We start from the raw sequence: 21,045 nt of genomic DNA on the forward strand, positions 1-21,045 counted from the left end.
TCATACAAGAATTTGCATGTTCATATTTAAAAAAAAAAAAGGCTTGATACTACTTAAAACTTCTTGCCTTACGACTTGTTTTTCACATTAGGCCGAAGAGAGGGTTTTTTTTTTGACAAGGCTTAATTGTGCTGCTATAAATCAAAATCTTTAACTTTTGAGAGCACAGTGTTGATGTTTTGTGGTGTCACCTACTTGTCAGTCTGCTAAAATCAGATTTATTACTTGCTCAGAAAGAATTTGCTTGATATATGGGTATCACACACAACAGTTGCAGTGCTCTTCAGCTGGAAGCAATGTGTTTTCATGTGAGAAGCCATTCTAAGATCCAGAAACTGGATTTGTAAACAAGCATTTCCTGAAAGCTGATGGCTCATACTTTATTACCAAATCATTTATGGGTAAGGTGCTTCAATTGTTTCAAGAACAGTGTAGGAAATGTCTAACTAAGCACCTGCATCATTTATCATACACCTTCTGAAATAAGAATGTTTTGCTCTGTGTGTTGGAGAAATCTGTTAAAATGATAGAACCAGTGAAACTTGACCCATAGGAGAAATGGATAAAGAATATAAAAACTTGTGCTTTGATTCCTCCTCATGGAGGCTAGCTAAAAACATTTTTTTTTTTTTACATTTTCACTACAATTAAGAAAGAAAAATGTAGTTGTTTTCATTAGAAAAAGTAGAGTTTGTGGCAGGGAGCTGGAAGCTGTGGAGAATTTGATGCTTCCCTGGGCTTTTCTCAGAAGGTGTACATAAAATGTGCTGTCTATGATGCTTCTGCTACTACGCCAGCAGGCTCTCCTTGTGAGAAGGGCGATGCTGGTTCTGTAAGCTTGGTCAGTCTACAGTTATGTGATTGTGTTTCCAGAAGAATACAGCTGCACTGGTGGGGTGATAAAGTTGTTTTGGTGCAGGGCTTTGAGGTATTTTTTCTGTGTTTTATTAGGAGAGAGTCCTTACCCATCTGCCATTGAGGTGTAGTGCCCAGGGGAGACCACAGATCATACATGCAGTCTTTCAGGGCACAAAGTAATTGATTCGCAATGTAATTTTTAATTGACAAGTTAGACTTCTGTTATGATTTTCCTTTGTGCTTTTGAGTCAGTATAACTGTGCAGGTGTAATTGGTTGGGGAGGGGCAGGGGAGTGGTTATTTGCAGTTCAATTCCAGCAGTTTCAAATTGCGAGAAGGAGCAGGAAGACTAAAGAGGCTATCAGAGATTTATTAGAGAAGCTCCGTAACAAAAGCTTTAGAAAAATAATTGCAACAATCCACATAAGGTCTTTGTTCCACTTAGTTCCACTTCCCTTCAGGTAATGGCCACACAACAGGTACCTCCAGGATGATGCAAGACATCCTTGGCCAGATGCTCAATGATGAGCCATTACATGGCAAGGGGGCATCTCTCTGTATTCCTCATCTGTTAGAGATTAATTTATGCCATGAATATGTAATTTTTTGTGTAGCTGATGACCATTTCTGACACTTTACTTTTTACCTCTAGCTCTGGAATTTCCTTTTCATGAGAAATGATTGTAAAGATGCAAGCAAAAAGCAAATATTTGCAGGATAGTGTTTTTCTGGGAATGCAGACTAACTGATGTTTCTTTTATAGGTTACAAATATTCAAGCAAGAACAGTTTTACTTTCCTGGTCACCTCCCACTGGCCTTCTAAATGCAGATAGACACAACAATGGTTTGCCTTACACCTGTACCTACGAGGTTGCCTTATCGGATAAAGGGAGGGATGGAAAATACAAGATAATTTACAGGTAACAGCATCATTTTTATAGTTGTGTTTTTATTAGGAATAAACTCTTTGGGCTTCTTGGTGTATATTTTGGCATGCACATCAGTCAGAGAGAAAAGGCACATCTGAACACCCTGTAATTGCTCCCTCACTGTCCCATCAGCCCCCCCTTGCTGGAATAGCTTACAGGGAGCTGGTTGAGTGCATGTTGCAAGGTTCCTAATTGCCTTCCTTTCCCACATCCCCAGCACCTGGCAGATCTTGCATGTGATGCTGTCACTCCTGTGCTGATGAAAAGGTTACTTTTTCCTCTTATGCTAAATGTTAAAATCTTTCGTGTACACCATGCAGGCGAGATAGCTGCCTTCCTAATGGGCTAAATTTGAGTGCACTTGCAGAATTAAGAACAGTAAAGCTTGCTTTTTGAGCTAACGAGCAGAAGTTTGAGGGCTTTACTGCTTTGTAGCATCTTAAATGAGCAGAGGATGGAGTACGCCATCAATAGACTGTATAGGCTAGCCAAAAAAACCCAAACACTTGGCTTTCAGCAGTCTTCATTAAAAATTCTGATGGATTGCTCTCTCTTTCTTTCCAGTGATCCTCTGAGCTCATTCTGTGGTCAAGTACCTATGGCGTTATGCTTTTCTTTTTCCACCGCTAGTGACGTCTAGGAAAGAAAATTTTGAGATGTGACTGTGGCTTTTGTGAAATAGCTAATCCTTCCCCAGTCTCGTTAAATAAAGTCCAGGCAATCCAGCATTTATGGAGTTACCTCTCAAGACCAAACCATCTCCTTTCTTAAGATGTCCTGTGAATTAGTGTATTCCTCTTATGCCAGAGGCATGGATCTTTGCAGATTGAGTTGTTTGGTAATATAGAAAGAGGTTATTGACCAAGAAAATGCTGCCTGGTTTTTTGTTTTCTTTTCTGGTATTTACACTAGCTAAACTAACTGGTTTCTCCCACTAGTGAGCCAGTGCGAGCATCTATAAAGGTTAATATGGGCTGCTGAGCTCTTAAAATGGGAAGGACACTTTCTAGTACTACTTGTACTTCCTGATGTGATGGCTACACATTTTCTCATGGTTATGAAATGTTGTGCATCTGGTTTAAAGCTGCTATTAGTAATCTGTCTCCTGCTGCTGGCCAGAGTACAGCCATTAGCTTAATATGGTACGCTCTGTCACAAGCAGCAGTAATCATTATTACTATAGGCAAGAGAAGGTCTCCAATATGCTGAATACATTGTCTTTGCAAGGAGGTGCACTCATTCAGAGGGGAAAAAGTGAATTTGCAGTGCATTGGATTATATGAAGTAAAGAAGGGGGTTTTGGTGGATTTCTGGCAACCCAGCAGGCATGTGCTTTCTGGTTGGTTTTGTTCTCTTGATTTTTGAGAGACCTACCTACATTTGCCCAACACCTCCTGTGTAATAATTCTTTATGCTTAATCGAGAATTTTCTTGTTTCCTGTATTTTAATAGAATCATGAGTAAGCCGAACACACGAGATGGATATTACATATTAATTACTGACCATCATCTTCACAGAATTGTCAGCACAGGATTGAGCCTAGTGTTCTTTTACCAGCAAACAAACCAAAAGGAAAAAGAATAGCCATAACTATGTTGGCTACATTTGAAATTAATAAATTATATGCTGGATTTTTCCTGAAGTGTCTGAAAGTCTGTGTTTTTACTTTTCTTGGTATTGAAAGAGATCTGGGTCTAGCTGTTAGGGCATTACTTAAATGTCTCCTTGTCATGGTCCTCACAGAGAGCGTGCTTCTGAAAGAGAGAGCAAATAAGTGAAAGGATTGTGCAAGAAAATACGCTTTTTCTCTGAAGTTCAGTGACTCACTTTTTATAAAGTATTTTGAAATACTGAATGTGCAGAAAGTACAAAAGTAATGATTCAGTTTGGCTCTTTTCAGCTCAGGGAGGGTTGAAAACTCTATTTGCGTTATGCACATATCAACAAAATGTAAGGATAGTATTGAAATAAATCAGCATAACTAGTTTATTGTTTAAATTGAGATGATTATTACTTTTCTTTCATGTATACGGAGCTTTGTGAAGTTTTCAAGAAACAAAAATTGTGTCAACAAATTATTGGTATCTCGTTTACTACTGTTTTTCTGTGGTGGGAAAACACCCATTTTCTTTCAAATCATAATATGAGGGAGCTTCTGGTCACTGAAAAATCACTAGCTGTGCTAAAAGTGATACTGCTTTTCATTATTTATTGATTTCTTGGGTTTGTTTTCTTTTTTCTGCAGTGGAGAAGAATTAGAATATAACCTGAAAGACCTTAGGCCAGCAACAGATTATCACGTCAGGTGAGTTAATTGGACTGTGAAGGTTGCTGAAATATAAAAACTTTTCAATTATATGAGAATAACTGTGAAAGTTTTTTACCTAACTATGCAGTGTAGCTCAAGAATTTCATGGTCCTCTCTGTAGGTGTGTTTTCAGTGGCATCTAAATATTTTCTCACAGATTTTATCTTGGACTTTTAAGTTACAAGAGTGCTTTTTGAACAGTACATTTTCTGTCATGTTGCTGCCATTGCTGTGATAAGAGGAAAAGAGACATCTGTGTATCTGTATTTCTGCCTACATGTGTAACAGGCCTGGCAGTGCTTCTGTAGGAAAGTGGGATTCCTCAAGTTTCTTAAAAATTTGACTCAAGCAACTGACATTTCTGTAGCTATTGTAACAGAGGTGTGCTAGCACTGAAAGTACTCCAGCACAGTTTCCTCATAAATACTCCTTGCTTCATGAAGTAAATTTGCTGCTTAGAAATCCATCTGACCATAGTAATTTCAGCATTTATTAGGAAAAAAAACCAAACCAAACCAACCAACCAACCAACCAAACAAAAACAAAACACCAAACCCAAATGGACTTGCACTGGTCTGTGGTGGTATTTTCAGGGCATGTTTCTCTTTGATTCTAAAAATGTGGTTTACACATTTGTTAACTGTTAACACATTCTCAGTTTTGCTCCCTGATGTTTTTAACACTGTCTGTGGTGGTATCTGCTCATGTTGCTTTCTTTTTTTTTAAAAGACTTTGCTTATGAGCCAAGGGTTCAAATTCACATCCTGTTCACTTATATCAATATCCTTTTAAAAAAAATCCTTTTCACTCCTGTCAATTGTTTCCTTCTGTTTTTCCAGACAAAGGCTGGATTTGGTGTCCTTTTTCACATCAAGGCTGCTCCTGTTAGTAAAATTTTAAAGAACATTTAGCTTCTTAGCTATTTAAAAAAAAACAAGGCCCAACACCAAAATGTCTTTCTTACTCTGGTACTAGAGTTTCTTGTGGTTTCTGAAGGATACTGTCTAGCGGAGCCTTAAAATGAACTTTTCAAGTATAAGAATAAGACCAGGAGTAACTTCTTGTACGTAAGTACAAGACATAGACTCCCAGGTCAGCCAGTAGTCCCAGCACTAGCAGCAAATGGATGGTAGCAAGGAGGAGAAAATTGTAGAACACTGCTGACCTTCCTGCTGTAAGCAGTGGAGCATTGTGTTAAAAGCCAGCTTCCAACAGGAGAGTGGTCACTATGCACAGCATGGCATTGAGGTCTCATGTGATTTTTAAGGGCACTGTGGGTATTTGCCCTATGTCCTGTCTGACTTCTTTCTCCCTACCGACAGCTCACTCCACCTTCACGCACGGGTGTTTGTCAAATTAAAAACTGTGAACACTTAGCAGTAACTTCATTTAAAAAGGAGAAGCAACTACTAAATATAAAAGTCAGACTTAAAAAGCAGCAGCATGTGTTTGGAGTGGAGGGAACCGACACTGAAAAGACATGCTGTTTGCTTTCCATGACAATTTTTTCCTTCACTGAAACTGTGTTATGGATTAACAACTGTGAAGAAATAAATCTGTTAAGTAAAGAAATTTATTGGCCAACCGTTACTCGGCAGATTGCCTTGGGTCTCCTTAACCTTGGCAGTATCTCTCCGGGCTTCATCTCCACACAGACAGGCTGCTTGGTCGTGCCCTGCTGGGCCCTGACACCCAGGACACCCTGGTTTGCCCTGAACCTCTTTCCTGCGTTTCTTCCAGTAGTATTACTTTGGTGCCTGCAGAGACGGCTGTGCTGAGTGTTTCAGTGACTTGCAGAAGATGCTCATTAAGCTCATTTTCACATGGTTGTATTCCCCCATGGTATGCATTTGATGCTTGGCTACACTCATTTCCGGCACGGGTACATACCACTCACCAGCTTCAGACTCAATTAACTGCTTTTGTTTTCACTCCTGACTAACAGGTGGTGGGTAAAGCAGCACTATAACAGTTCTTGTGAACTTTCCCACAAGGTTTGATTCTATGTAGGTGGCCATTGTACATAAATTACTCTTATCTACTGAAAACAAATTTAGAAATCACGCTTTCTTAAACTCTGCATTCAAGTGCACAATAGCTACAGCCAGCTCGGAGGTCATCATCTGGTCATGGTTTGAACTTCTTTTGAGTAGAAGACTTCCAATTTTCACTTTTATTTTGCTGCATGGAAAATATGCAGGGGAAAAAAATATCATCAATTTTTTCAGAGAAAAGCACCTTGTGAGGAGGTGCTCAACTACATTGTATTCACTTTCCAATATGTGACACATATATCCCCCTCTGTACTGATATATAGAGAATTTGCCCAAAATCAAAATTGCTTTGAAGATTTTTAGTTTAACCACAGCTGTGTAAGTTCTAATTCATGGAGGTCTGCTAAGTGAGGACACCTGGGCTACGTTGGAGAAGCTTGTAGCCGTAGAAGGAGACTAGCAGTTAGCACCACTCACTTGCTTTACATGTACCCAGGCATTAAAATTTATACCTTTTTCTCATTAATTCATACTTTCTGTTGTATTGCAAAGAGGATTTTAGCACATAGTGTGTGAAAGACTGGCAATAGGCAAGAAAATAGTGGTGGAAAGAAAAGATGATGATGATAACTCAGTGGTCTCTGGGAGTATTTGAACAAAACACTGTAATATTTCTCTTCTGCTGTGACTTTTATTGCTTACTTGTATGTGTATGTAGAAGTAGAATAATGATAGCCACTGGTCTGTGAGAAATCTGTCATTAGTGGATGGTATTGTGGATGCTTTGGTAGTCAAATATTGTGGCTGAGGCAGTGCTGTCTCATCTTGTAATTATCAGCAAATATATAACCCCTTTGAATGTTGTTTCCAGGGTATATGCAACGTACAACTCAGTAAAGGGTTCCTGCTCAGAGCCAGTAAGCTTCACCACTCACAGCTCAGTACCAGAGTGTCCCTTCCCACCCAAACCCTCGCACAGGACCAAAAGCTCCTTAACCTTGCAATGGAAGGTAGGTAATGCTTGCATCGGGCAAGAAAGCAGTGAAAAATACAGTTTACTTGACAGTAAGCATAACTGTTGAAAATAATTGAAAGCTAAGACAGTCATTTTTCAGTAAGGGACTTGAACTTGTTGTAATCTGACAAAACCCTTCCCATGCACTGACTTGACTTTTAAAATGCATGTGTTTCATTACATCCAGCTTCCTCTCAGTATTTATTAAGTGGTTGCCAAGCTATGCACAACCCCCAAGCTTTGGCTTCTCTTTAAACTTCAGTCATTTGCTTGGTGGGGGGGGGGGGAGGGAGTAGTTTTCTCTTAATCCCAAAATCAGCATTGTTTATTTTTCTTCATAGGCGCCCATTGATAATGGTTCAAAAATCACCAGCTACCTTCTGGAGTGGGATGAGGTAAGGAGTAGCTAGTTGAAATAAATATATAAATAAATGGCACTTGGACTTTACAAGGATTTGCTAAGTAAAGAAAAATAATTAAATACAGGAGAAAGTAGAAGTAAGAAAATGAAATCCTGATGGCATTAAGTAAAGAGTTCGAAAGGTTAAAGGGACGGGGGGGGGGAGTTTTAATTCACTGTATTTTATGCTGAGACAATGTTCTGCTTCTGTACTCTTATAATCTAACCTTTTATTGCTCATGTGGTACAGTTTATTTGTTAATTATCATTACTTGTTATTTAATGACTTGATGTATCTTAGAGTTCTGTTCATGATCTCTTTTTCTGGTTGATATCTGAGTGCAGAATAAATCATTGTTCCTGCCTCAAAGGAGAAGAGCCGTGATCTTGTGGCCCTTTCTGCAGAGAATGTATTCAGGGTCAAAATAATGATGCCCTTTACCTAGTGGCAATTAGTCCCCTCCCAGACACAAAACGAAGTAAGGTCTCTGTCCCAGATGTTTACATCATTAGTGAGCAGCTTGCTTTCAGGTGGATTGCCATAAGCAAGAGATGTGGGCTATTTGCTGGAGGTGGGCTCTGGTTGTCAGTTCTCCTTTCATCCCCTAATTCCTTTCCATTGTGCAAGCCTTATTTCTGCAGAAAGTATGAGTCAGTGAATATCATCTTTGAAGGAAAAAAATACGTGATGTTTGGAACCACTCACCCTGCAGATATTTCAGTATCACAGCAAGCGGGGACTATGTGATGAGAAACCCACTGAACTGAACTAAAATTAAACACTAATTTTAGAATCACTTACTGTCTCTCTCTGCGTAATGAAAGAGGAAAGGTCATCAGTGAAGAAGAAAAAAAGTGGAATGTAAGGCCAGGGAATGGAGATTTAAAAGACATTTCTCCAAAAGCAGGGGCCAGGATGATCCCATTTCACCTTTTCTGACACCTTAACTGTGCTGTTGTGATCTCTTGCAAGGCTTCCAGTAACTTGGAGCTGCGGGAAAGTAACAGTACCAAGCAGTGAAGCAGTGGAAACACAAATGATTCCAGCGTGCAAAGGGAAGCAAAAAAAGGTCTTGTCAGAAGAAAGACCAACAACAGACCATTAATACAGTGCAAATGCTTTTGATGTTAATTTTTTCCACATGGATCCTAGTCATAATTTTAGATATATGTTAGGCAACTCTAAAATAGCTTTGTCCTTTGAACCCTTCACTACTGAGTATATACCTAGACTTTGTCTTCAGAAAGAATTGTTATCACTCATCTATGTTTTTCAGAGGGAAAAAGTAGTTTGGTTTAGTCTAGCTCATGTACCAATGGTAAAAATGAATTCCTGATTCCCTTAGTTTGTCTGGTTTAATTACCTTGTTTTCTCAGTAACAATCGTGAAATCTGAGATCCCAGTGGACAGCTAGCCAGCAAAGTTGAAAGAATAATGGCCCTGCACAAATTTATTTGGTACATCTCCAGTGATTTGACAGGACTCCTGACTGACATGTAATTGTCTGGATGTTCCTCTGATATGAGACAGAAATTCAATTTTGAGTTGCTGAATTAAAACTTACTATTAAGGCTTACTAAAGAAAAAGTCTGAAGAGGTAGGCTGGCTGTGCCTGCATCTGCAGGAGCCTCATCTACCTGCAACAGTGAGCTCAGCAAGCTCTTCTACTCTTTTCCATGTGCCCTTGCAAGTTGTGCCTCTGACGTAGGGTGCAGTTAGATACTGGACTTAGGGCACCCAAGTACAAAAGAGAATTCACTTGTAATGCCCTGTACCTTTGCACTTGGTTGTGTAAACTCCACATAAGCAAAAACAGTGTTCTACAATGCCACACTGTGTCCTCATGAAATCAAGAAGTAAATACATCAGGTAGGAGGAGGACACTTGCCAGGCAACAGCAAATGCTCTGCCAGATCTCAGCTAGGGCAACATTCATCAGCTACAGGGCACAAAATAAAATATAAACATGGGAAAATCAGCAATCAGAATGAGGTTAAGTTGTGAACATAAAGCAGAGAGGACTTTGCATAAGTGGAGAACAAGAAATCTATCTGACGAAGTTAGACAAACACCCTAAAATGGCAGTCTGCCTTGAGAAGTTGAGTCCCTTCCTAGGCGAGAATAGTGGGTGAGAGAGCTGTGGAACACAAGCTGTGCTACACACTGCCACCACGGAAGGGGCTTCAGCAGCCCCTTTGTGCTCCTGCAGAGTGGGTAACAGGTTGTCTCTCTCTGAGGCAATTCAGATCTTGGAGCATGATGCTCAACAGTATCTCAACTTATTCCTCCTGTTTTTACAGTGTAAAGGCATAGTTTATAACATCTAAAATGCAGCCAGACGTGCAGGTGGCATCACTCATATATGCAAAAAATAAATTTGCTGTAAAACAACAGCAGAAGCGACATGTTTTACAGCACTGGGATTAGGTGAGGTTGTAAACTGCAACAAGAGGGGACAGCATCTCGTCTCTTTGTGGCTGCAGCTGGGAAGGCCCGCAGGGCTGAGGTGCTGCAGTGCCAGCTGGGTGCAGGGGGGTCTGCCTGGGACCCTGGGTTCAGCGGTCCTCAGCAAGCCCCATGCCACCACACCTGCCTACTGTAGGGTTCCTCACTGCTCTTCAGGGTCACTCTAGGGACTGGAGAAAGGTGGTTTTGATTTTGTTGGGTTTTTGTTATTATTTTATTTGTTCATTGTTGGGTTTCCTGTTTTGGTTTGGGTTTTTTTTTAATTATTATTTTATCACATCTTGCTGAGGATAGGTGCAGTACTGTCCCCATTCTGTGGTTTAGCTGTCTTTTCTCATATATACTTTAAAAGCCTTCTCTCACCTCATTAGATTAACTTTAGGTGAAATACAAATGAGTTGCTTTTGTTTCTTCATTGGAATTAGGTGTCTTCTGACCTACTTTGGTGAAAAGAAGGTTATACTGCTTAACATGTCACTGTGCCGCTCCTATCCAGCTGCTGCTTCTTCAGTTTGGTTCTGAGTTTTGGGGATTTTCCTGACCTGCAGGCTCTGGAAGATAGAGTAGTCGATAGATAAAGCTATTCCTGCTTTTCCACCTTTTTACCCTCCCAATTCGGATTAAATGGTTTGTAACATGACTAGTATTACATGTTTGTTAGAAAACATAAATACTTTCTTTCTCAGTGCTGACATAGGTCTTTGAATTATAGTTGTAATACCTTGCTTATAAACTGCTTTAGTTTCAAATGCCTGAAAAAGTATGGAGGATGATCTTTAACAGTAGAGTAAAAGATCAGTTCAGTGAGTTGTCACTTGGTAACACTGGATGTACACTGGCATTGGCTGTACATCCTCATTGGATGTATACAGCCCCTGTCCTCAGGTAATTTGAAATTCAGTAGGATCTGAACATGCCTGCACCTCCGGTGCTGGCATTAGCAATATTAGCCTGGCAATAAAATCAGTTAAAATTAGTATTTAAGGAAACTTCACCTTCTGGCTCATTTTCTATGAACTTCACAAACCTGAACCCTTTGAACTTACAAACCTGAACTAGTCAATTGATGACTTTGTTCCAGGATTGATTATTCAGGGTAAGCAAAAGGCTAATTAGAAAAAATAATGTTAAAAATATACCAAACAGAAAACAATGCTGTAAATGAGTTGATGCTTTCTCCTGGTGCCAGCATTCATCAAAATCAGTAAACTGTAATTACATTGAAAAATGCCGCTAGCACTGCTGTAAGAATCAGGCCTTTGTTACTAATCAGATGTGAAATGCTGATTCTGTGATTAAGTGATAGTAAATACGTGTTTCTCTTGTGCTTATGGATAGTGAGAGTATCCTGTCCATCCGTTCTCTATGGGAAAGTGGAGGACTGTTCCTTAACCAGAGAGGACATCTCTCTCATGCAGCATGTGTCGCTGTTTTATATATAACTCAAAAGCAGTTTTAATTCTGATCCATTAAGCATCTCATTTTAATTTGCTCAAGAGAGAGGCTGATACAGTACCACACTATTTGATGATCTGGTGATAGATTGTTAATTAAGTTTATATAGAGATAAATGGAGATACCACAAAGTTTTAAACTGCTTGAGGCTAGCAGAGGTGTTCTTTTTTATACTAGCTGATAATTGGGCCATGCATGTCAGCAACGGTCCACCAAAATTCAGGTACATGGAGCCCCATGCTTGTGCCTGGTTTGTGTTTGTTCACCTGCATGCCCTCTAGGTCTGTTCTGGAGCTATGCTGCTCCTGTGAGACATGCAAGAACGGGGTCTTGTACAAAACTGGGGGTTGTGCATATATTAGGAATGTTTCATAGGTCCTGTTGTGTCTTCTAAATGTTTGTATATAGAGAAAATTCAGTTACATGTATAAGAGCATGCACAATAAATGCTTTGCAGAGATATTAGGTTGTGTCATAGTAATTGTTGACAGTTTGCTCCATAGCTTTGTGTCAGATTGAGTACCAATCTGCTGCTTTTTATTGCCAATATGAGACAAACACTGAAGGTAGGCTGGCGTGGCCTGCAGCTTATTGCTGTCTTGCCTCCTGGTTGTAGATCTGATGATGACAGCTTCTATTTAGACTTCCTGCAGTGAGGTCCTGTGAAGGACTGTGCTCCATTTCTGTATCCACTGTACCTGCAGTGACCCGTTCTTATCGTGTTTATTTACTATCTCTGCCACAGGGAATGCAATCAACAAAACCCATTTAAAATCCCAAACCCCTTGTCTTCTCCAGGAGAAATTTAAGCACCCTGTTTTAAGTGAGTGTGTAGCTTGAAGTATAGCTGAAATAGCAAGCAAAATTCTTAAAAATTGAATTAAAATGCTGTGTTGTGCAAATTCTAATGGATTTGTGGAGCTGAATTGTGCTTGTTTCCTTGGACAAGCTCTGATCGTCACAGCGTGGGTGAGTCATGGGTGAATGTCTCACTAAGAACAGGGAATGCAAGCTGGAGAAAGGGCTAGTGAAGAAGTCAGACAGTGCTCTTCCTCTGAAATTTGTGGATTAGAAATATTTGCGGAAGTGATACAGTGTATTTTAAGCAATTTACGAAACATTATTTGAGGGATTAAAACTTGGATGCCAAGTATACAAAGAATAGGGGAAGGATTCTGGGAAAGCTGTAAGACTCTTGGGTGGCAGCCAGTACCAGCCTGCCAGTTGTTCCTGTCTATAATTATGCCAGCATTAGTGCTTTCATAAATCTTGGGAGAGAAGGAGCGAAGAGACTATTTCCAGGCTATTAATGCCCGGTTAATTAGAAATATCGGCCAGCCTCTCCAATTAGTGCCAATATAATCCAAAATACCAGCCAGTCTGAGTAACTCGAATACCAGTTGGTCTCTGTGCAAGTCTGGGGAGGGTACAATACCAGTTCTAGAAGAAAAATATATACTATATCAGAACTTGTACCGTTATAAAGATGGAGATAAGTTAAATGTTTGGCAACCTCTGTGAAGTTTTAGTCCACCAGTTGCCAAATTGGAGTTTTCTTGGCCCATCACTGTCACTTCAGGCATTGTGCTACAGATGAGAGATTTTCCATGACTTGCCTTTTTAGTCAGCCGTCACTGTTCTTCTCTTTATCAACTACATGCTTAGCGTTTGGTCACTTCGTTCTTTTGGAGAAAAATGACAGGAAAAGAATAAAAAAACCAAAATAAACAACTGTTCTTAAGAAATCAAAAAGAAATGTTTTCAAATGCTTTACAGATAGTGAAGTCATTAAAGAGAGAAAAATTAACTTGATGCACCTGAACCTGTGAAAGAGAGTTTGCATAAGGGGTAAAAAAAAAAATCTGTTCTTAGTAGTCCTGCACTGATTAATGGATATTTTAGTAAAACATAGGATTACTAATTAAGTTCTGTATAGTCTGGATTTATTTTAAATATGTTATTGCTGATTTGCGAAGTATGGTGACCGATTATTTTTATCCAAAAGGAATTTTATCATGTAACTCTAGATCTATGGATTTTAGATCTTAAAAAGTTTCCTCTTTTACAAAAGACTTTTCATTTAAGGTTCATGATTGTCTTCCAGTTCCACGCCTTAATTTACTTAAGCCACACAGTAATGTTACAGCTAGAGCAGGTGGGTGAAGTTGAAGACTCTGTAAAACCAAGTTCTAGAACAAGTGTAGGAGCACGCTGTATAAATAGAATTAAGTAATGGCTATTTGCCAGTGTGCTAAATATCCCTTCAGTGTCCTGAAATTGTGCAGTGCTGGAGGTCTGCACAGTCGTTTCTAGTTTGATAAGCACATTTTGGAGATGTACTGCAAACATTTTATGGAGTTCTTCCTTCTGTGCTGCAGTGTGAGTGAAAAGAAATTGATAGGGGCTGGAGAATGGGCCAGTGAAAAACGTCTGTTCTGCTCAGGCATTTTTGAGATTTTGGGGCATTTAAAGATGATGTGCATGATGAGCATGGAGGAAGAACAGTGTGTGGGAGGACACACAGCCCCCCAAGGAGGCAGCAGCAGGTGAGGCTGTTGGCTGCAGAGAGAGACACCTGTGTGAATAATCTTCCTGTTACTCTGCTTAAGCATAGAAACACCGAGTCTTCTGTCAAGCTCTGTGTGCCAGGTGAAATAAGTAGCCTTCTCTATGGGCAGATGTTCATTTTTATTTCATTTCAGTAAAATAGACCTATAGGCAGGTGCCAAAAATAGTGAATGCTATAGCAGAGCTCTTAAGTCAAAAGTTGCAGAAACGGGTGTAACTATCTCCTGCACCACTTTTTGCCCACAGGTGTGCTTTCTAGATTTCTCTTCTGGTGAGCTTTTGGGTTCTTCGTAATGTGATTATCCATTAGTTTTGTATTCAAGTACAGAAATTAAAACTCCTTTAAGCTGCTTCAGCTGAGGGAGATACTATTTATGTAGAGTTGAGCAGCCCATGCCCTTTCCCCTGAAGGATTTCAGACTGACCATTTTCCATGTGTCGCATAGGATAAGACCAGATACTCTTTTTTTGTCTTGTGGTCTGTGTCCTGCAAAAAGCTCAGCTTTGTTTTTACCCGATGGATACCAACTTGAGTGGGATTGAAAAGGATTTTGGTTTGGTTTGTTTTAAAAGTGGCAGGGAGGTAGAGAATTTCTGAATGTTCTTGTCCTCAGCCATGCTGGTTTGTACCCGAGGAAGGACTTGGGAGCTGGGGAGGTGTCTCAAAACCTTCTCTCACTGCTGCCCCATCTTAGGTTTGTCAGTGATCTTCATTGCTCTGGGTCATCTTGGTGTGAAGCTCCTATGAAAGCTGTCATCCAAGTTTCTTAACAAAATTGCATGCTTTATAATAAATCCTCTTTACTCATCCCATGCTGCATGCTTTGAGCAGTGGGATGGGTGCAGAACCTGATACCTTATATTTCCTCCATCTATTTTGCCCTCAAGAGCATGGGGCTGAGCAGGGGCTCACACCCAGGCCTGTCCCTCTCCGTGGCAGCTGCTGGGGTTGGCCATGGGCTGGACCGTGGGGAGCGAGAGCCCTCTTGTGGGGTAGACTGTTTTTGAAGGACCAGGGAGAGCTTACATGAGATTTGAGGTGCAGAGGGTAGCGCTTCCAATAACTGTTGGTTGCAGCTTTCCTATGCTCCTGTGACCAGGTTGGTTCAGATATTAATTTCGCCCTAAATTTGCATGTTTTTTTGTTAATGAATAGGATAGGTAGCGTTTCAAGCAGAATGACAAAAGCTGTAGGTACGTCTCACAAAGATGGGAATCTGACAGCAGACTGACTGTGTTGATTCGTATTATTTTAGGTAGCATAGCAATGCTGTCAGTGGCTTGCACAGCTTTCTTTGTACACTGCCTGTATGAAAGCATCTAATTCTAATATCACTTAATAGGTCTTTTTAAAAGAAGAACTATGTGGTTTTGCTTCATAGCTATCCGATTACAGATTTCTCTCTTTCTAGGGAAATAGGAACAGTGGTTTCAGAGAATGCTACTTTGGAAGCCAGAAGCATTGCAAGTTGACTAAGCTTTGTCCGGCTTTGGGTTACACCTTCCGATTAGCAGCTCAGAATGACATTGGTACTAGGTGAGTTACCCAAGGTACATGCTTTCTGGAGAAAAAGTGGTAATTGAAAAGTTTAATTATCAATGACAAGAGTAAAGAGGAATTTCTGAGGAGGTTTTGGGGGTGTATTTTTTTTTTCTTTTTATGGTTTTGCGTTAAATATCTGACATTTGTTCTATTGTTAATGCCTTAAAGTCACAGCTTCCCTGGTGGTAACATTCACCTCTCAGGGAATCACCATGTACCTTCAGCATGATGAGGTTAGCCTAAGAAGATAGGCTTCTTTTGAGGTGTTAAATGGTGTTTTGTGGTCTATTCCTAATACAAAAAGAATACATCTGTTATGTAAAATTCCCACTAGGGACCTCTGTGAACCAAGAAAAACAAGCAAGAGGAAGTTCAGTTACAGCTTTTGAAAGGAATCTTGATATATTTATTTTTTCTGGTTTATAGCAAAACCCTTCTGTGTTTTTCAGCAGTACAGTCCCGCCTTTCTTCCGCAGGACTGTCAGGGCTGGCTGATGGGGTGGGAAAGAAGGGTGGGAGAGCCAGGATGGAGAGGGGCCAGGCACACACCCATGGGCCTTACAAGATGAGTTTCAGGTTCTGCTTTTCTTTGCACATGAAGAGATGTGCTCAAATGAAGGTGATGTATAGTCAGACTTACTGCAATCCTCCAGGAGCTGCTGGGGAGCCCTGGGCTAAAATGTTACAGAGCTGGGGACCAGAGTTTGCCCAAAGAGACATCATGCTGCAGGGGCTATGCACTCCTGTACTCAAGGAAGAAAAGTAAGCCAGGAAGAGTTTAGCTGTGAAGAAGCTAAACATCCAGTGCTCTTGTATACTCCTTTATTGTCCTTCTTAGCTAAACAGGATCTAATCATTATTACAAGAAGGACAGAAAAAGGAACACTAGTGGTATATAACAATGTGTTTTGCTCAGACAGATTCCTGTATTGTTTGCTCTTCCAGAACACAAGTCTCTTAGTAATATATAGCTTTTAAAAGTTTCTTTATTCGTGTTCCTGTGTTTTCCCCATGAGATGCACTGAGGCTGTTCATGTGTGCAGAGAGTCCTTTTTGCCAATTTCTTGTAAGATTACTTCCCTTCTTATTGAAATAATTCTTGATGTGGAGAGGTAAAGAGGCTTGATCTGGAGCTGCTGAGTGTAAGTGGGACTGCCATTTTTGTGCAGAGTTCCCCACTTTGGCATCTCTTTTCTTTGCCAGATTCCAGATTTTTAAAATATCTTAGGGCATGCTTCAACTCTCCATCCTTTTTTTGTTCTCTCTCCTTCCCCCCCCCCCCCCCCCGCAGGCTATTGAGGGGGAAGTGAACCAAGAACTATATTTATGGTGAGCTGCTCTGTGTTAATCTGTAAAGATAAGCACCAACAGCACATGGCTTATTTTTATAGACAGCACTCAAAATTATAACATGATAATGTCATCCAGCACTTTGTGTCATAAGATGGGTTTGGTAATGCTTGTGGACTTACCATTTAAGGTGGTTATTGTCTTGTGGTGTTAGTTATAGGTGAATTTTTTTAACTGTAAGAATATTTCAATAAATATTTTTGTGAAAGAAGACTCAGAAAAATATGGCTTTTTATATTTATTAAACTCATGCCATGAGTTCGATGAACAAAATATGTTTGTGTTTAGGAAACAGATCTGTAAATTGCAAGAATGTTACCTTCAGTTGAGAGTTCTGATGTCCTCCTGAAAATTTGCCAAAATCTGTCCATTTTTAACTTTTGTTCTCGAATTTCCGTTGCATGTAATACATTTAGCATGGAGTCTTAAGAGAACTCTTCCTACACTTGCTTAACACAACTGCCTGTTACGTTTTAAGGCATTGTGTGCTGTGATGTAGACAAGATGAGATTGTCTGTCTCCCCTGTCACGGGTTGCAACCTGAGCTGTTCAAAAGAGCAACTTTATGCTCAGCTTAAAATGCAAAGACGTTTGGGCAGGGAGAGGTGGAAGGGAACAGAGCCAGCCTGGAAGGTTGGAAGGCATCTGTGCCTGCACCAGTCAGCTCCTACATGATGCTGAGCATGTGTGATCATGACTGGATAAATTTTCCCTGCGTTCTTTGGAGCGGGATGTCTGAAACAGTGGGACTGGATTTGCTGAAGCAGGCTGCTTTCAGAGGTGTAGCTTAAATATGTTGTCTTCTGAGTTTATTAAAGGTAGAAGCTGCATCTCAAGTTCCACTTCTGCAAGTTGAACACTTGAGACTTTATTTCCTATGTTTAGTTCCACTTTGTTACGTGAGATTTTCCTCTACTTCACAGTTCATAGTAAATATTTTTAGGCATTCAAATATTATTTTTTCCAATATTATTGGGATGAAATCTGTAAAAATGACTGTGAGGACACATACAATCCTGCATTTTTTGCTATTATTAGTTCTGGCATTTCCTAACCGGGTGCTCATATTTTAACATTTTTAACATTTGAAAATGTGAAATATTTCTCTAAACACACTGAGGTTTGTTTATTTTGTTTTGGTTTTGTTTGTATGTTTAATATTCCTCTGTTTCTGTGCAGTGCGTACAGCCAGGAGGTGGTGTGCTACACTACAGGTAATGTTCCTCAGACCCCTTCAGCACCAAGGCTTGTTCGAGCTGGTGTTACATGGATCACATTGCAGTGGAATAAAGTAGAAGGATGTACACCAGAGGAAGTGATTTCCTACACCCTGGAAATTCAGGAAGAAGATAACGTAAGTACCATGTTACTGTAAAGTATGCTGCACAAGCTAGATTGAGTTTTCACTTACTAATTCAAGATCACTGAGAAAACTGTGGATGTGGATTGCTGCTTTGGAGGGTCTTTGGGACTACTGTGTACTTGGCAGGACAGAGCTATGTGATTTGTTCTCCGCCACAGCAGAATTATGAATCCTTAGCTAAAAATCTGTACTGTCATCCATGATTACTTTGCAAAGCTTTACCCAACTCCACAAAGTACCAGGCAGCTTGTCCTTAACCAATTCAGTCTGCTGTGTCCTTCTCACTGCTGTGTGGTGCCCTTGTGTTCTCTCATCTGCCACTTCTATTTCTGTCACTGGTTTTGTGCTTTTTTTTGTGAAAAATATTAAGCACTTACTTTGTGCTTATATTGTGAAAATCATGTTATTCAGATCAGTTGCAACATCCTTCCAGAAGGAAAATTATAAAGCCTTGTGGCTTAGAAGTAACAATAATAATGATGATAATAATAAGCACTCAACTATAAAAGGCCCTTTACTATAATATACGTTCAGGCTATAGTACAGAGAGCACTTCCTCAGACTCCTCAGTTATGGAAATTTTTCTGGTTTTGAATTTTCTAGGATAGCATGTTTCACCCGAAGTACACTGGAGAGGAGCAAGCCTGTACTGTGAAGAATCTCAGAAGAAGCACACAGTATAAATTCAGGGTAAAATCTTTTTCTTCTTGTCCTGTGTAGTATTTTCTGTGTTGGGTTTTTTCCAGGAACAGTAGCGATCCTTTAGTACTACCTGCAGATTGGTGTCATCAAATACAAATTTACTTTATACTGTGACCTAATAGATTAAACTGTTGTATTTTTACTTTTATCACAGGAGATGCTTATTGCTCAGCCTTTCTGAAACAAGCATAGCTCTTGGTGCCATGTACTGTCAGGTGTGATGTTGGAAAAGTGCAACTCAGGGTGTGAAGTGCTTGTAGTCAGCTGCATTGCTCCCAAAAAACCTGACCCATCTTGTTTCTACACAATGGAGCAAACACTGTAAGCTCCATTGTTGTGCACAGCTTCCTTCCCCAGCTCAGTGGCCTATCCTCCCCTGGCACACAGAAATTGGAGCTTTTCCATCTCATACAGACATGTGGCTGGTTTTGGAGTTGGTTTTTAGCAGCAAGTGTTAGTATCTCCTGTTCTGTGGGTGCTCCTTCCCAAGAGAGAATGCTCTGAAGTCTTTTTGCAAACACAAAATTCAGTCATCTGTTCACTGCTGCTGGAGCAGTCAAGCACAACACAAGTGCTGGGTGCTGCTATCAAGGAGCAGACGGTGTGTTTTTTACCAGACAGGCTGTGGTGTGGCTGGCTGTCCATCCCCACGGCCAACCTGTCCGTCCATCCGTAGCAGCTCAGCAAAGCCAGGAGCCGAGCATGGCTCCACAAGGTGGTGTTTGGCTGTGCCCTCTGGAGTGCTGGCATCCCTCTGGAGATGATAAGGAGCTCTCTGTAAAGCCAGCATCCGTCATGCTACCACATCCATTATGCCAGCCCTAAATGGTATTTGGAAGCAGCTTCATGTGATTTGTAAACAGCACAGGGAGAAAATGATGCCATGCGTTTGAGTCAATTCAAGATCATTTGGCTTCTGTAGGTTGAAGTATATTCGGGGCAAAAAAAAAATACAACTTTACCTATAGACACATTTAAATCCTTAAAACCAACTTTGCATATATTCTTTGACTGAAGACCTTGTGAAGTTGTGTGAAGAACTACCCAAAGAATTGGAAAGTTGTTGCGGTGTTGCTCAGAGATGGTGCCTTTAAAGTTTAGCATTGTAAAAGCTGCAGTGGCTGTTTTAAGGAAAAGCACAGTGCTTCTCTGCAGCCCTGCTTTCAAATTAAATGTGAAGGTTGATACCAGAGCAAACTTGTCACCTCATGTCAGTGGCTACAAGCACAACTCTGATCTGACTCAGCAATGAGATGTTCCCTTGTTGCATGTAGGTCAGTATTAATTACCTACAGGACTTGGGAAGGGATTCTGAAAATGATAAAACACCACCAACAAAACCAAACACAGACACCTGGCATCACAACAGTGTTTAAAAACTTGTTGGGAGAGGTACTGGGCAAGTTCTACACTTGTCTTTGAACCTGGGCAAAATATGGATCTTTGGAGAACCCCCTTAATAATAAAGAATTACAGGGGTAATTTAATTTATACCAATGTTTGCTTACAGAGAAGATACCTTGCTAAAATTTTTGATGAAATAAAGGTTGGTTAATTAAAGTGGCAATTGGCAGTGTAGTACATTGTTGTAAAGGCATTTGTTCAATACAAAGTGAGGGTTTGGCACAGAAGGGCAAATGATACCTAACACAACAACGTGCAGAAATTTCATTCTCTGAAATGTTTGAAGTGTCAGAGTAGCAGGGAATCACCAAGGGCTGTTTCTAGCGAGGTTCCACGAAAAGCAGTGCTGTTTATACTATTTCATAATTTTATTGGTGACCTGGAAACAAAGTTTTATTTTTATTCCTTCTAAGAGGATGGGGGACTCTAGGTTGGGGAGGCTATGGCTCTGACAAGATGCTTCTTGAGCTATCCATTTAATTGGAATTTTCAGTTCCTGCCAGGCTAGTGCAGTCTTTAGCTGTATACATAGGGGAAATGTACAAATATTGCATTACATTAGTAGCTCACGTTGATTCCCTGGAGCTGTTACTGGGATATTTGTCCATCTCATGTATCTGGTTCCTGGCAAGATGTCTTAAATTGGAGAATAGTCAGAGAAGAACAAGATATGATACACAGGAGTTG

At 40.3% G+C, this 21,045-nt stretch overlaps 1 protein-coding gene across 1 annotated transcript in view; it reads left to right on the forward strand.

Annotated features, from left to right (window-relative positions):
• The window catches only part of FNDC3B (fibronectin type III domain containing 3B), a gene marked incomplete at both ends in the record, with an annotated part of 68,047 nt that overhangs the window by 34,347 nt on the left and 12,655 nt on the right, over positions 1-21,045 (forward strand). Inside the window, 7 exons of the mRNA XM_010013790.1 lie at positions 1,622-1,779; positions 4,035-4,094; positions 6,963-7,101; positions 7,448-7,501; positions 15,409-15,533; positions 18,069-18,243; positions 18,856-18,942. Of these exons, the coding sequence (XP_010012092.1) occupies positions 1,622-1,779; positions 4,035-4,094; positions 6,963-7,101; positions 7,448-7,501; positions 15,409-15,533; positions 18,069-18,243; positions 18,856-18,942 (798 nt within the window). The remainder of the gene's footprint in view (positions 1-1,621; positions 1,780-4,034; positions 4,095-6,962; positions 7,102-7,447; positions 7,502-15,408; positions 15,534-18,068; positions 18,244-18,855; positions 18,943-21,045) is intronic.

Source organism: Nestor notabilis, unplaced genomic scaffold (genome assembly GCF_000696875.1).
Source record: "Nestor notabilis isolate BGI_N333 unplaced genomic scaffold, ASM69687v1 scaffold10174, whole genome shotgun sequence".
Taxonomy (NCBI): Eukaryota; Metazoa; Chordata; class Aves; order Psittaciformes; family Psittacidae; genus Nestor; species Nestor notabilis.